We start from the raw sequence: 15,000 nt of genomic DNA on the forward strand, positions 1-15,000 counted from the left end.
CATCTCCGCAGCGCGCCTCGTCGAAGGGGACACACTGCTCCCCCGTCCCCGCCACCACCTGGGCGTTGTCCTGCAGCGGCCGCGCCCCCCCCTCCGGGCGCAGGCGGTAGATCTGGCGGGCGCTGGTGTCGGACAGGAACACGGCGCCGCTCACCGGGCACACCGCCAGATAGTACTTATGGGACGGGTTGTTGCTGTGGAGACGGAGAGGAGGCGGAGACTTTTAGAAATGAGACGTCACAGAGATCCGTTTCTGGTGTGATGCTCATGAGCACATGTGACACGCACGCACGTGCACACACACGAGCGCACAAGCACACGCACGCACACACACACACACACACACGCGCGCGAGCGCACACACACACACACATACACACTGCTGGGCCTTTTGCCCCTCCCTCTTGAGCTCCTTGAATAGGCAGGCTGGTTGGTTTTAAGAAGGGAGAACACACACACACACACACACACACACACACACACACACACACACACACACACACACACACACACACACACACACAGAGATGCTCTCAACAGATGACTGCTTAAGCACAGTCTCACTCTTCAAGACAATCTGAAGACAAGCTAGCATAAGGATGATGATGATGATGATGATGATGATGATGAGGGGACTCACCCATGTCTCAGGTCCTTGTTTCTGAATGAAGAGAGGAAACCAGAGTCAGTTTTTAATACTCTTCCTGAAGATACAACTAGAAATGGTGCTCAGAGATCATGGCTCTGTGAGCATCAATATTGACTGGGTTCTAAATTGGCCCGTGCTACACCCCGTAGACCCGCCCTGCGATTCGGATATGAAAGTAGATTTGGGTCAAAACTCGAGAGATTTGGGTCAAAACTCGATTTGAGAACTTGTACAATAAAGATGTGCACTTGTATCTTCATATTTTCACCCGCAGACTCGATTTGAGAACTTAAAAAATAAAGAAAATAAAAATCAAAGTTGTATGTTGAGAATTGTATCCTCAGAATATGTCCACAAACCTGTGACTTTTGCACCTGCAATCCGTTTGCAGTACAACCACAAACCAGCACTCTCAACCTCTCAAATCTGACAAGTTTGAATTCTCGCGCCTCCAGTTTTGTCCCATATTCCTGATAAATTTGGGTCAAAACTCACTTGTCGATTTGAGAACTTGTACAATAAATATGTGCACTTGTATCTTGACATTTGCACGCGCAGAATCGACGTGAGAACTTGTACAATTAGAATCTGAAGTTGTATATTGAGAATTGCATCCGCAAAATATGTCCACAAATACAACAAGCTGGTGCAGAAAGCTGTCTCAGTGCCGGGGAGGAGCCTGGACACAGTGGGGGCCGTGGTGGAGAGGAGGATGAGGACCAAGCTGCTGGACATCATGGACGATGCCAACCACCCTCTCCTCCACACCCTGGTGGGGCAGAGCAGCACCACCCTCTCCCCCTCTCCTCCACACCCTGGTGGGGCAGAGCAGCACCACCCTCTCCTCCACACCCTGGTGGGGCAGAGCAGCACCACCCTCTCCTCCACACCCTGGTGGGGCAGAGCAGCACCACCCTCTCCTCCACACCCTGCTGGGGCAGAGCAGCACCACCCTCTCCTCCACACCCTGCTGGGGCAGAGCAGCACCACCCTCTCCCCCTCTCCCCCTCTCCTCCACACCCTGGTGAGGCAGAGCAGCAGTCTCAGTGGGCGGCTCATCGCGCTGCGTTCAAGGACTGAGCACCACAGGAGGTCCTTTGTCCCAGAAGCCATCAGCTCAGTTGAGGGCAGGGATCTCTGACCTGAGCTCACCTGACCCCCTCCTCTTCCCTAACCCCCCCCCCCGGCAGGGGCCTCTGACCTGAGCTCACCTGACCCCCTCCTCTTCCCTAACCCCCCCCCCGGCAGGGGCCTCTGACCTGAGCTCACCTGACCCCCTCCTCTTCCCTAACCCCCCCCCCGGCAGGGGCCTCTGACCTGAGCTCACCTGCCCCCCCTCCTCTTCATAGGCCTATAGGTCAGTTGGTCTTGTGGTATATTAGTGATATAGGCCTATAGGTCAGTTGGTCTTGTGGTATATTAGTGATATAGGCCTATAGGTCAGTTGGTCTTGTGGTATATTAGTGATATAGGCCTATAGGTCAGTTGGTCTTGTGGTATATTAGTGATATAGGCCTATAGGTCAGTTGGTCTTGTGGTATATTAGTGGTATAGGCCTATAGGTCAGTTAGTCTTGTGGTATATTAGTGGTATAGGCCTACATGTTAGTTGGTCTTGTGGTATATTAGTGGTATAGGCCTATAGGTCAGTTGGTCTTGTGGTATATTAGTGGTATAGGCCTATATGTTAGTTGGTATTGTGGTACATTAGTGATATAGGTCAGTTGGTATTGTGGTACATTAGTGATATAGGCCTATAGGTCAGTTTGTATTGTTGTATATTAGTGATATAGGCCTATAGGTCAGTTGGTCTTGTGGTATATTAGTGATATAGGCCTATAGGTCAGTTTGTATTGTTGTATATTAGTGATATAGGCCTATAGGTCAGTTGGTCTTGTGGTATATTAGTGATATAGGCCTATAGGTCAGTTGGTCTTGTGGTATATTAGTGATATAGGCCTATAGGTCAGTTGGTCTTGTGGTATATTAGTGATATAGGCCTACATGTTAGTTGGTATTGTGGTATATTAGTGGTATAGGCCTATAGGCCAGTTGGTCTTGTGGTATATTAGTGGTATAGGCCTATACTGTAGGTCAGTTGGTCTTGTGGTATATTAGTGGTATAGGCCTATAGGTCAGTTGGTCTTGTGGTATATTAGTGATATAGGTCAGTTGGTCTTGTGGTATATTAGTGGTATAGGTCAGTTGGTCTTGTGGTATATTAGTGATATAGGCCTATAGGTCAGTTGGTCTTGTGGTATATTAGTGATATAGGCCTATAGGTCAGTTGGTCTTGTGGTATATTAGTGATATAGGCCTATAGGTCAGTTGGTCTTGTGGTATATTAGTGGTATAGGTCAGTTGGTCTTGTGGTATATTAGTGGTAGCCTAGGTCAGTTGGAATTGTGGTACATTAGTGGTAGCCTATAGACCAGTTGGTTGGTAAAGCAGCATGCACTGCGAGCAAATGACCAGGCTGGTATATGGAGAAGATGTCTGGAAAATGACCCACAAGTGCCAAGCCCTGTTGGCAGAGGATGGAAGATGGAGAAGAAGAGCAAGCTGAACAGTTGGTGGTGCACTAGATGGAAGGCCAGCCAGCACCTGAAGCTTTCCTGGATCTAATCGCCTGCAACTGGACCAAAAAATGCTCACTCACAAGATGTATGTATGTGTCTAAATGGCCTCAGGTGTACGGACATGTGTAAACTAACAGAATGTGAGAACCGGGCATCCACCAGTGTGGAAAGTTCAGATGAAGACGTAGACGACATGGAAAATTATTATGATTATTAGGTAATACAAGTATGGAACACTACATATGTAAACCAGTCTTTGATTAAATATATTCACTTTACAATCAGTTGCTTTATTGACTTCTACCAAATAAACAAAATGAAATGATTCACTTGAAAATGTGCCCTATATGGCCCCCGGACTAATAGGGCTCCATTCTACTGGTCTGTGAAGTGCTGGCTAAGTCTAGTTTAAGGCTCACAATCACCTCTCACAAAGAAATAGTATGGGTATCATATTTATAGAAATAGTATGGGTATCATATTTATAGAAATAGTATGGGTATATCATATTTATAGAAATAGTATGGGTATCATATTTATAGAAATAGTATGGGTATATCATATTTATAGAAATAGTATGGGAATCATATTTATAGAAATAGTATGGGTATCATATTTATAGAAATAGTATGGGTATATCATATTTATAGAAATAGTATGGGTATCATATTTATAGAAATAGTATGGGTATCATATTTATATAAATAGTATGGGTATATCATATTTATAGAAATAGTATGGGTATCATATTTATAGAAATAGTATGGGTATATCATATTTATAGAAATAGTATGGGTATATCATATTTATAGAAATAGTATGGGTATCATATTTATAGAAATAGTATGGGTATATCATATTTATAGAAATAGTATGGGTATCATATTTATAGAAATAGTATGGGTATATCATATTTATAGAAATAGTATGGGTATCATATTTATAGAAATAGTATGGGTATCATATTTATAGAAATAGTATGGGTATATCATATTTATAGAAATAGTATGGGTATATCATATTTATAGAAATAGTATGGGTATCATATTTATAGAAATAGCATGTGTATCATATTTATAGAAATAGTATGGGTATATCATATTTATAGAAATAGTATGGGTATATCATATTTATAGAAATAGTATGGGTATCATATTTATAGAAATAGTATGGGTATATCATATTTATAGAAATAGTATGGGTATCATATTTATAGAAATAGTATGGGTATATCATATTTATAGAAATAGTATGGGTATCATATTTATAGAAATAGTATGGGTATCATATTTATAGAAATAGTATGGGTATATCATATTTATAGAAATAGCATGGGTATCATATTTATAGAAATAGTATGGGTATATCATATTTATAGAAATAGTATGGGTATATCATATTTATAGAAATAGTATGGGTATCATATTTATAGAAATAGTATGGGTATATCATATTTATAGAAATAGTATGGGTATCATATTTATAGAAATAGTATGGGTATATCATATTTATAGAAATAGTATGGGTATCATATTTATAGAAATAGTATGGGTATATCATATTTATAGAAATAGTATGGGTATCATATTTATAGAAATAGTATGGGTATATCATATTTATAGAAATAGTATGGGTATCATATTTATAGAAATAGTATGGGTATCATATTTATAGAAATAGTATGGGTATATCATATTTATAGAAATAGCATGGGTATCATATTTATAGAAATAGTATGGGTATATCATATTTATAGAAATAGTATGGGTATATCATATTTATAGAAATAGTATGGGTATCATATTTATAGAAATAGTATGGGTATATCATATTTATAGAAATAGTATGGGTATCATATTTATAGAAATAGTATGGGTATATCATATTTATAGAAATAGTATGGGTATCATATTTATAGAAATAGTATGGGTATATCATATTTATAGAAATAGTATGGGTATCATATTTATAGAAATAGTATGGGTATATCATATTTATAGAAATAGTTTGGTATATCATATTTATAGAAATAGTATGGGTATCATATTTATAGAAATAGTATGGGTATCATATTTATAGAAATAGTATGGGTATATCATATTTATAGAAATAGTATGGGTATATCATATTTATAGAAATAGTATGGGTATCATATTTATAGAAATAGCATGGGTATCATATTTATAGAAATAGTATGGGTATATCATATTTATAGAAATAGTATGGGTATATCATATTTATAGAAATAGTATGGGTATCATATTTATAGAAATAGTATGGGTACATCATATTTATAGAAATAGTATGGGCATCATATTTATAGAAATAGTATGGGTATATCATATTTATAGAAATAGTATGGGTATCATATTTATAGAAATAGTATGGGTATATCATATTTATAGAAATAGTATGGGTATCATATTTATAGAAATAGTATGGGTATATCATATTTATAGAAATAGTATGGGTATCATATTTATAGAAATAGTATGGGTATCATATTTATAGAAATAGTATGGGTATATCATATGTATAGAAATAGTATGGGTATCATATTTATAGAAATAGTATGGGTATCATATTTATAGAAATAGTATGGGTATCATATGTATAGAAATAGTATGGGTATATCATATTTATAGAAATAGTATGGGTATCATATTTATAGAAATAGTATGTGTATATCATATTTATAGAAATAGTATGGTATATCATATTTATATAAATAGTATGGGTATCATATTTATAGAAATAGTATGGGTATCATATTTATAGAAATAGTATGGGTATATCATATTTATAGAAATAGTATGGGTGTATCATATTTATAGAAATAGTATGGGTATCATATTTATAGAAATAGTATGGGTATCATATTTATAGAAATAGTATGGGTATCATATTTATAGAAATAGTATGGGTATATCATATTTATAGAAATAGTATGGGTATCATATTTATAGAAATAGTATGGGTATATCATATTTATAGAAATAGTATGGGTATCATATTTATAGAAATAGTATGTGTATATCATATTTATAGAAATAGTATGGTATATCATATTTATAGAAATAGTATGGGTATCATATTTATAGAAATAGTATGGGTATCATATTTATAGAAATAGTATGGGTATATCATATTTATAGAAATAGTATGGGTGTATCATATTTATAGAAATAGTATGGGTATCATATTTATAGAAATAGTATGGGTATCATATTTATAGAAATAGTATGGGTATATCATATTTATAGAAATAGTATGGGTATCATATTTATAGAAATAGTATGGGTATATCATATTCCCTGAACTATTTTTCTCCCACATGCAGGAGGTATCTTTCCTCCTGCCAGTCTGTTGTTGTAAATAAGAAGTTCTTCTAAACTACTTGCCTGGATAAATAAAGGTTGATTGATTGCTGATGAGCTAGCTAGCTAGCTAATTGTCATTGATGTTGTATTAAATATTGGACGTCTTTATCTACACTATAGCTAGTGGCCTCTAAGTAGTTTGCACAAAACAGCTGATCAGACGTGACGATGCATAGCCAGGCTCTTGGCTAGTCTATGTGACACCTAGATGGCAATAATAGCGAAAATAATGAAGATATGTTTTGAGTATATCTGTGGTGATGATAGGATAACATTCATATACAGAGAGAGAACAAGTAGTTGTTTTGTTGTATATTGTACAATATATTGGTTTAGTGGGTGATGATCGGTTATAAATTATGCTAGCTAACGTAGCGAGCTTACTCCAGCCAGCCAGCTAGCGTCAAAATGAACGCGTCACGCTGCTACGTTTCATCGGCCAATCAGGTAGCGCTTGGTTCATGAATATTAATGAGCTACCTCCAACTCGCTCTCGCCTCTCTGTTTACAAGTAACGCCTCTCGGTTTACAAGTTACAAGTGAGTTTTGACCCAAATTTATCAGGAATATATGGGACAAAACGTGAGGCGCGAGGATTCGGACTTGTATTGTCAGATTTGAGAGGTTGAGAGTGCTGGTTTGTGGTTGTACTGTAAACATATTGCAGGTGTAAAGTCACAGGTTTGTGGACATATTTTGAGGATACAATTCTCAACATACAACTTGGATTTTTATTTTAAAAGTTCTCAAATCGAGTCTGCGGGTGAAAATATCAAGATACAAGTGCACATCTTTATTGTACAAGTTCTCACATCGAACCTACAACCTCTCGAGTTTTGACCCAAATCTACCTTCATATTCGGATCTCCTCCAGAATTTAATGGATTGTTAGTTGGCCCATGCTACACACCTTCAATGAGTTTCATGAAAATCGGTCTGGTAGTTTTTGGGTAATACTGGTCCAAAAAATGAATGGTGGTGAATGGCCTGCCATGCCATGGCCTGCCTGCCACCCACTCCGCGATTCTCCAAAATGTAATGGGTTCTCCTGTAACTTGGACCATGCTACACCCTTCCACAGAGTTTTATGAATATTGGTCCAGTAGTTTTTGAGTAATCTTGCTAACAGACAAACACACAAACACACACACGCCACCAAAAACATGACCTCTCACCCTGCTCTGTGACTGGACCGGTGGCCATAACCACCTCCCCCTGATAGACCTCCTCCTGTGACATATCCTCACCCCTCCACTCCCTCTCCTCCCCCCCCTCACCTCAGCTCCAGGACAGCGGTGGTGTTGGTCATGGTGGGGTGGACCCTCCCCCCCCTCACCTCAGTTCCAGGACAGCGGTGGTGTTGGTCATGGTGGGGTGGACCCGGCGTACGAAGTTCAGGTCTCCCACGAACAGACTCCCGTCACCGCCGCACGCCAACGCCACCGGCGCCAGCAGCTTGTTGCCCTCGGCGACACCGCTGCAGCTGGGGCAGGAGATGCTCCGCCTCCGGCCGTTACCCATAATGCTGCTGATGACTGGGGGCTGCTGGGACAGGAAGATGTTCTCACCGCTTCCCTTGTGAAGGATGCCTGGGGAGGAGCACAAATATGATCAATAGGACAGATTATCACTGATAGATTATCAATAGGATAGATTATCACTGATAGATTATCATTAGGACAGATTATCACTGATAGATTATCAATAGGACAGATTATCACTGAGAGATTATCAATATGATAGATTATCACTGATAGATTATCAATAGGATAGATTATCACTGATAGATTATCAATAGGACAGATTATCACTGATAGATTATCAATAGGATAGATTATCACTGATAGATTATCAATATGATAGATTATCACTGATAGATTATCAATAGGACAGATTATCACTGATAGATTATCAATAGGACAGATTATCACTGATAGATTATCAATATGATAGATTATCACTGATAGATTATCAATATGATAGATTATCAATATGATCCATAATAACTGTTGATATGGTTCATCTCTATGACAAAAGTATGATTGATACAGTATATGATACATTAGCAATATGATCCATCATTGTTGATGTGTATTATCAATATAATCGACCACTATTAATAGATGAGAAGATGACCAATGTAATCAATGAATGAATCAATATGAAAAGATTGACCCCGGCTAAAATATATGGACATGTTTCAGGAACGGTGTGCCTGGCACCCTCGACGGCCAGCAGAGGGCGTTTGAGGAGGCGTGTGCCCTAATCTATGGACTGATGGGTTTCACCTGTGCTGGACCTGTGATTGGTCAGTCTTGTGTATTAGTGTGCCCTGTGATTGGTCGGTCTTGTGTATTTGTGTGCCCTGTGATTGGTCAGTCTTGTGTGTTTGTGTGCCCTGTGATTGGTCAGTCTTGTGTATTAGTGTGCCCTGTGATTGGTCAGTCTTGTGTATTTGTGTGCCCTGTGATTGGTCAGTCTTGTGTATTAGTGTGCCCTGTGATTGGTCTGCCTTGTGTATTAGTGTGCCCTGTGATTGGTCAGTCTTGTGTATTAGTGTGCCCTGTGATTGGTCAGTCTTGTGTATTAGTGTGCCCTGTGATTGGTCAGTCTTGTGTATTTGTGTGCCCTGTGATTGGTCAGTCTTGTGTATTAGTGTGCCCTGTGATTGGTCTGCCTTGTGTATTAGTGTGCCCTGTGATTGGTCAGTCTTGTGTATTAGTGTGCCCTGTGATTGGTCAGTCTTGTGTATTAGTGTGCCCTGTGATTGGTCAGTCTTGTGTATTAGTGTGCCCTGTGATTGGTCAGTCTTGTGTATTAGTGTGCCCTGTGATTGGTCAGTCTTGTGTGTTTGTGTGCCCTGTGATTGGTCAGTCTTGTGTATTTGTGTGCCCTGTGATTGGTCAGTCTTGTGTATTAGTGTGCCCTGTGTTGGACCTGTGATTGGTCTGTCTTGTGTATTTGTGTGACCTGTGATTGGTCAGTCTTGTGTATTTGTGTGCCCTGTGATTGGTCAGTCTTGTGTATTAGTGTGCCCTGTGATTGGTCAGTCTTGTGTATTAGTGTGCCCTGTGATTGGTCAGTCTTGTGTATTAGTGTGCCCTGTGATTGGTCAGTCTTGTGTATTAGTGTGCCCTGTGCTGGACCTGTGATTGGTCAGTCTTGTGTATTTGTGTGCCCTGTGATTGGTCAGTCTTGTGTATTTGTGTGCCCTGTGATTGGTCAGTCTTGTGTATTAGTGTGCCCTGTGCTGGACCTGTGATTGGTCAGTCTTGTGTATTTGTGTGCCCTGTGCTGGACCTGTGATTGGTCTGTCTTGTGTATTTGTGTGCCCTGTGCTGGACCTGTGATTGGTCAGTCTTGTGTATTAGTGTGCCCTGTGCTGGACCTGTGATTGGTCAGTCTTGTGTATTTGTGTGCCCTGTGATTGGTCAGTCTTGTGTGTTTGTGTGCCCTGTGATTGGTCAGTCTTGTGTATTTGTGTGCCCTGTGTTGGAGCTTGAAGGTTTGTGCCCCTGTGCTTTTCTGTTGTAGTTTATCTTTGTTATTCTTTCGGCCCGGTGAGCGTGTCTGTTTGTTCCTGCACTTTTGTACCCTTGGAGGATATTTTCTGTTATTAAAATGTTGTTGTTTTTTGTTGTTTTTGCTCAAGTCTCGTCCTGCGATTGCACTCCTTTCCCGTCCGGTGTGACAGACATGTTCTATGAACCTGATTAAACAGACATGTTCTATGAACCTGATTAAACAGACATGTTCTATGAACCTGATTAAACAGACATGTTCTATGAACCTGATTAAACAGACATGTTCTATGAACCTGATTAAACAGACATGTTCTATGAACCTGATTAAACAGACATGTTCTATGAACCTGATTAAGGTTTAAGGTTCTCACTCTCCTCTTGATTTCTCCCAATGTCTTTATCTCTCCTTCCCTCTCCTCTTCCTTCCCTCTCCTCTTCCTTCCTTCTCCTCTTCCTTTCCTCTCCTCTTCCTTCCCTCTTCCTTCCTTCTCCTCTTCCTTCCTTCTCCTCTTCCTTTCCTCTCCTCTTCCTTCCCTCTTCCTTCCTTCTCCTCTTCCTTCCTTCTCCTCTTCCTTCCCTCTCCTCTTCCTTCACTCTCCTCTTCCTTTCCTCTCTTCCTTCCCTCTCCTCTAACTTCCTTCTCCTCTTCCTTCCTTCTCCTCTTCCTTCCCTCTCCTCTTCCTCCCCTCTCCTCTAACTTCCTTCTCCTCTAACTTCCTTCTCCTCTTCCTTCCTTCTCCTCTTCCTTCCCTCTCCTCTTCCTTCTCTCTCCTCTTCCTTCCTTCTCCTCTTCCTTTCCTCTCCTCTTCCTTCCCTCTTCCTTCCTTCTCCTCTTCCTTCCTTCTCCTCTTCCTTCCCTCTCCTCTTCCTTCACTCTCCTCTTCCTTTCCTCTCCTCTTCCTTCCCTCTCCTCTAACTTCCTTCTCCTCTTCCTTCCTTCTCCTCTTCCTTCCCTCTCCTCTTCCTCCCCTCTCCTCTAACTTCCTTCTCCTCTAACTTCCTTCTCCTCTTCCTTCCTTCTCCTCTTCCTTCCCTCTCCTCTTCCTTCTCTCTCCTCTTCCTTCCTTCTCCTCTTCCTTCCCTCTCCTCTTCCTCCCCTCTCCTCTTCCTTCTCCTCTTCTCTTCCTTCCTTCTCCTCTTCCTTCCTTCTCCTCTTCCTTTCTTCTCCTCCTCTTCTTTTCCTCTCTTCTTCCTTTCCTGTCCTCTTCCTCTCCTCTTCCTTCCCTCCCCTCTTCCTTCTCCTCTTCCTTCTCTCTCCTCTTCCTTCCTTCTCGTTAGTGGAGTAGTGCAGACATCGTTAGTGGAGTAGTGCAGACATCGTTAGTGGAGTAGTGCAGACATCGTTAGTGGGGTAGTGCAGACATCGTTAGTGGAGTAGTGCAGACATCGTTAGTGGATAAGCACAGACATCGTTAGTGGAGTAGCGCAGACATCATTAGTGGAGTAGCGCAGACATCGTTAGTGGGGTAGTGCAGACATCGTTAGTGGGGTAGTGCAGACATCGTAAGTGGAGTAGTGCAGACATCGTTAGTAGAGTAGCGCAGACATCGTTAGTTGGGTAGTGCAGACATCGTTAGTGGAGTAGCGCAGACATCGTTAGTGGGGTAGTGCAGACATCGTTAGTGGGGTAGTGCAGACATCGTTAGTGGAGTAGTGCAGACATCGTTAGTGGAGTAGTGCAGACATCGTTAGTGGAGTAGTGCAGACATTGTCAGTGGATTAGCACAGACATCGTTAGTGGAGTAGCGCAGACATCGTTAGTGGAGTAGCGCAGACATCGTTAGTGGGGTAGTGCAGACATCGTTAGTGGGGTAGTGCAGACATCGTTAGTGGAGTAGCGCATACATCGTTAGTGGAGTAGTGCAGACATCGTTAGTGGATTAGCACATACATCGTTAGTGGATTAGCACAGACATCGTTAGTGGAGTAGTGCAGACATCGTTAGTGGATTAGCGCAGACATCGTTAGTGGAGTAGTGCAGACATCGTTAGTGGAGTAGTGCAGACATCGTTAGTGGAGTAGTGCAGACATCGTTAGTGGAGTAGTGCAGACATCGTTAGTGGAGTAGTGCAGACATCGTTAGTGGAGTAGCGGTCTAGCACGTACAGCTACATGGAAGCTTCTGGTAGACGTTCTGTAGAAACTTAATTGTTCCAGTTGGGCAGCTGAGGTAGGAATCCTATTCACAGAGGCCAGAGCCCTGGTCAAGATAGCTCCATATGAGTATTGACGTCTAAGGCAAGAGGGAGCAGGTAGCCGTTCAGTTTATGCATAGCATATTCAAAGCTGGAGTCAGATAATATTAATGACAGCGAGTTCAGGAGAGATCCAAGTCTGCGCCCTCCCATCCCTCCCAAGGACAGAAAACAGTCAACTCCTTCACGCCCTTCCCCCTGTTGCTAGATTGCTTTAACCCCTGGAAGGAACTTGGAGCTACTAGACTGAACTAGAAACATAAGTATATTTTGGTTTCTCTGCTAGCTAGTGCTAAGTCATCAGTGTTGTGGTGAAACTGCTTTGTTATTCAAGGTTATTGTGAGAGTTAGTTTCGGCCTGAGCTAGACTAATTGCCCTGTTGAGTGGGCTGAGGGAGTGGCCTGCTGAAGTGAGGATTTATAAACAGCACAGGGCCAAGTGTTCCCCAGATTGCTTTAACCCCTGGAAGGAACTTGGAGCTACTAGACTGAACTAGAAACATAAGTATATTTTGGTTTCTCTGCTAGCTAGTGCTAAGTCATCAGTGTTGTGGTGAAACTGCTTTGTTATTCAAGGTTATTGTGAGAGTTAGTTTCGGCCTGAGCTAGACTAATTGCCCTGTTGAGTGGGCTGAGGGAGTGGCCTGCTGAAGTGAGGATTTATAAACAGCACAGGGCCAAGTGTTCCCCAGATTGCTTTAACCCCTGGAAGGAACTTGGAGCTACTAGACTGAACTAGAAACATAAGTATATTTTGGTTTCTCTGCTAGCTAGTGCTAAGTCATCAGTGTTGTGGTGAAACTGCTTTGTTATTCAAGGTAATTGTGAGAGTTAGTTTCGGCCTGAGCTAGACTAATTGCCCTGTTGAGTGGGCTGAGGGAGTGGCCTACTCTCCTGGCAGACGATTAGCAATCAGCAGTGACAGGCCTTAAGCATTGACGGCTTAGACGGCGACAGCGGGAAGGCGACAGCTCCCTCCGGCGTGCGACTGAAGGCTAGGGCGGCCAAAGGCACCGGGCGACTTATTCAAGAGCGACTTTGTCAAGTAAGACTGTCAGGAAGGTAGTACGTCTACATTTACCTCTGGACCTGTTTTGTTACCATTATGTGTTTGCATCCTATTCCTGTTGTGTTCCCTCTCCGGGGGTCACGCAGACACTGGGTCACCCCCAGACTCCGTAACCCCTCTAACCTCATCTATCCGACTGTCTCAACTCATAGAGAGCAAGTGGTGACAGGGGGACTTTGGAATTGCCAGTCGGCGGTGCCCAAAGCTGAGTTTATCTCAGGCTATGCATCCTTGCTCTCCCTCAGCTTCCTTGCTCTCACCGAGACATGGATCACACCAGAGAACACTGCCACACCCGCAGCCCTGTCAGATGTGTATTCTTTCTCCCACACTCCCAGAGCTGCGAGGCGAGGTGGTGGTACTGGCCTGCTCATTTCCCCAACATGGAAATACTCACTCGTCTCCATCCCACAGTTCTCCCCTCCCTCTTTTGAATTCCATGCTGTCTCTGTCATGTATCCAATCAAGCTCACCATTGCTGTTGTGTATCGCCCACCAGGTCCTCTTGGTGAATTCCTAGAGGAGCTCGATACACTAGTTTCGCACTTCCCAGATGATGGGTCCGCACTCATCCTTCTCGGGGACTTCAACATCCAGAGTGAGAAATTGGAACCTTTCCTCTCCTTCCTCTCCTCCTTCGATCTTCACCTCTCTTCTTCTCCTCCCACTCACAAAGCCGGCAACCAGCTGGATCTCATCTTCACTAGACACTGTTCCACCCCTAACCTCTCTGTCACTCCCCTCCATCTCTCTGACCACTATTTCATGTCCTACTCCCTCTCCATCCCCTCTTCCCCTGTAACTCCTCCTCCTACCCACATGGTTACCGCCCGTAGCCATCTCCGCTCGCTCTCCCCTACTGACCTTTCCTCTACTGTCACCTCCGCCCTCCCCGCCCCTGAATCCTTCTCTCTCCTACCCTCTGATACTGCCACTGATCTTCTCCTCTCTACTCTTTCCTCTTCTCTGGACAATCTCTGTCCCCTCACCTCCAGGCCTGCACGCCCAACTCCACCTGCCCCATGGCTGTCGGACTCAGTGCGTACTGATAGACGGAGCCTGAGAATAGCTGAGCGCAAATGGAGGAAAGGCAAGCTCCCAGAGGACCTTCTTAATTTCCAATCTCTTCTTTCCACATTCTCCTCCTCTCTGTCTGCTGCTAAAGCTGCTTTCTTCCGCTCTAAAATCTTAACCTCTGCTTCCAATCCTAAAAAACTCTTTGAAACCTTCTCTTCACTACTCCAGCCCCCACCTCCTACTCCCAACTCCTCCCTTCTCCCTGATGATTTCGCCAACTTCTTTGACAAGAAAGTTAACGATATCAGATCCTCTTTCCCCCCTCCCCCGGTCAACGCTCCATGCACGAAACTCACCCCCCCATCCCCACCCTCTCTCCACTCCCTGCTCCCCCCCTCCTCTCCACGCCCCACCTTATCCCACTTTTCTCCCCTCTCCCCCAACGAGGCCCTCAACCTTGTAACATCTAACCGCCCCACCACGTGCTCCCTAGACCCTGTTCCCTCGACTCTCCTTCAGTCTGTTGCACCCGAACTCCTTCCCTTCCTAACCCACCTCATCAATGCATCTCTTGTTTCAGGATGTTTT

The 15,000-nt window shown here is 42.7% G+C and overlaps 1 protein-coding gene across 1 annotated transcript in view; it reads right to left on the reverse strand.

Annotated features, from left to right (window-relative positions):
- LOC311329100 (teneurin-2-like) overlaps positions 1-15,000 on the reverse strand; it is a gene marked incomplete at both ends in the record, with an annotated part of 117,124 nt that overhangs the window by 16,776 nt on the left and 85,348 nt on the right. Inside the window, 3 exons of the mRNA XM_084462984.1 lie at positions 1-194; positions 641-661; positions 7,944-8,196. The exon at positions 1-194 is cut by the window's left edge and continues 39 nt beyond it. Of these exons, the coding sequence (XP_084319110.1) occupies positions 1-194; positions 641-661; positions 7,944-8,196 (468 nt within the window). The remainder of the gene's footprint in view (positions 195-640; positions 662-7,943; positions 8,197-15,000) is intronic.

The sequence above is a fragment of the Borostomias antarcticus genome, assembly GCF_949987555.1.
Source record: "Borostomias antarcticus genome assembly, contig: scaffold_240, whole genome shotgun sequence".
Lineage (NCBI taxonomy): Eukaryota > Metazoa > Chordata > Actinopteri > Stomiiformes > Stomiidae > Borostomias > Borostomias antarcticus.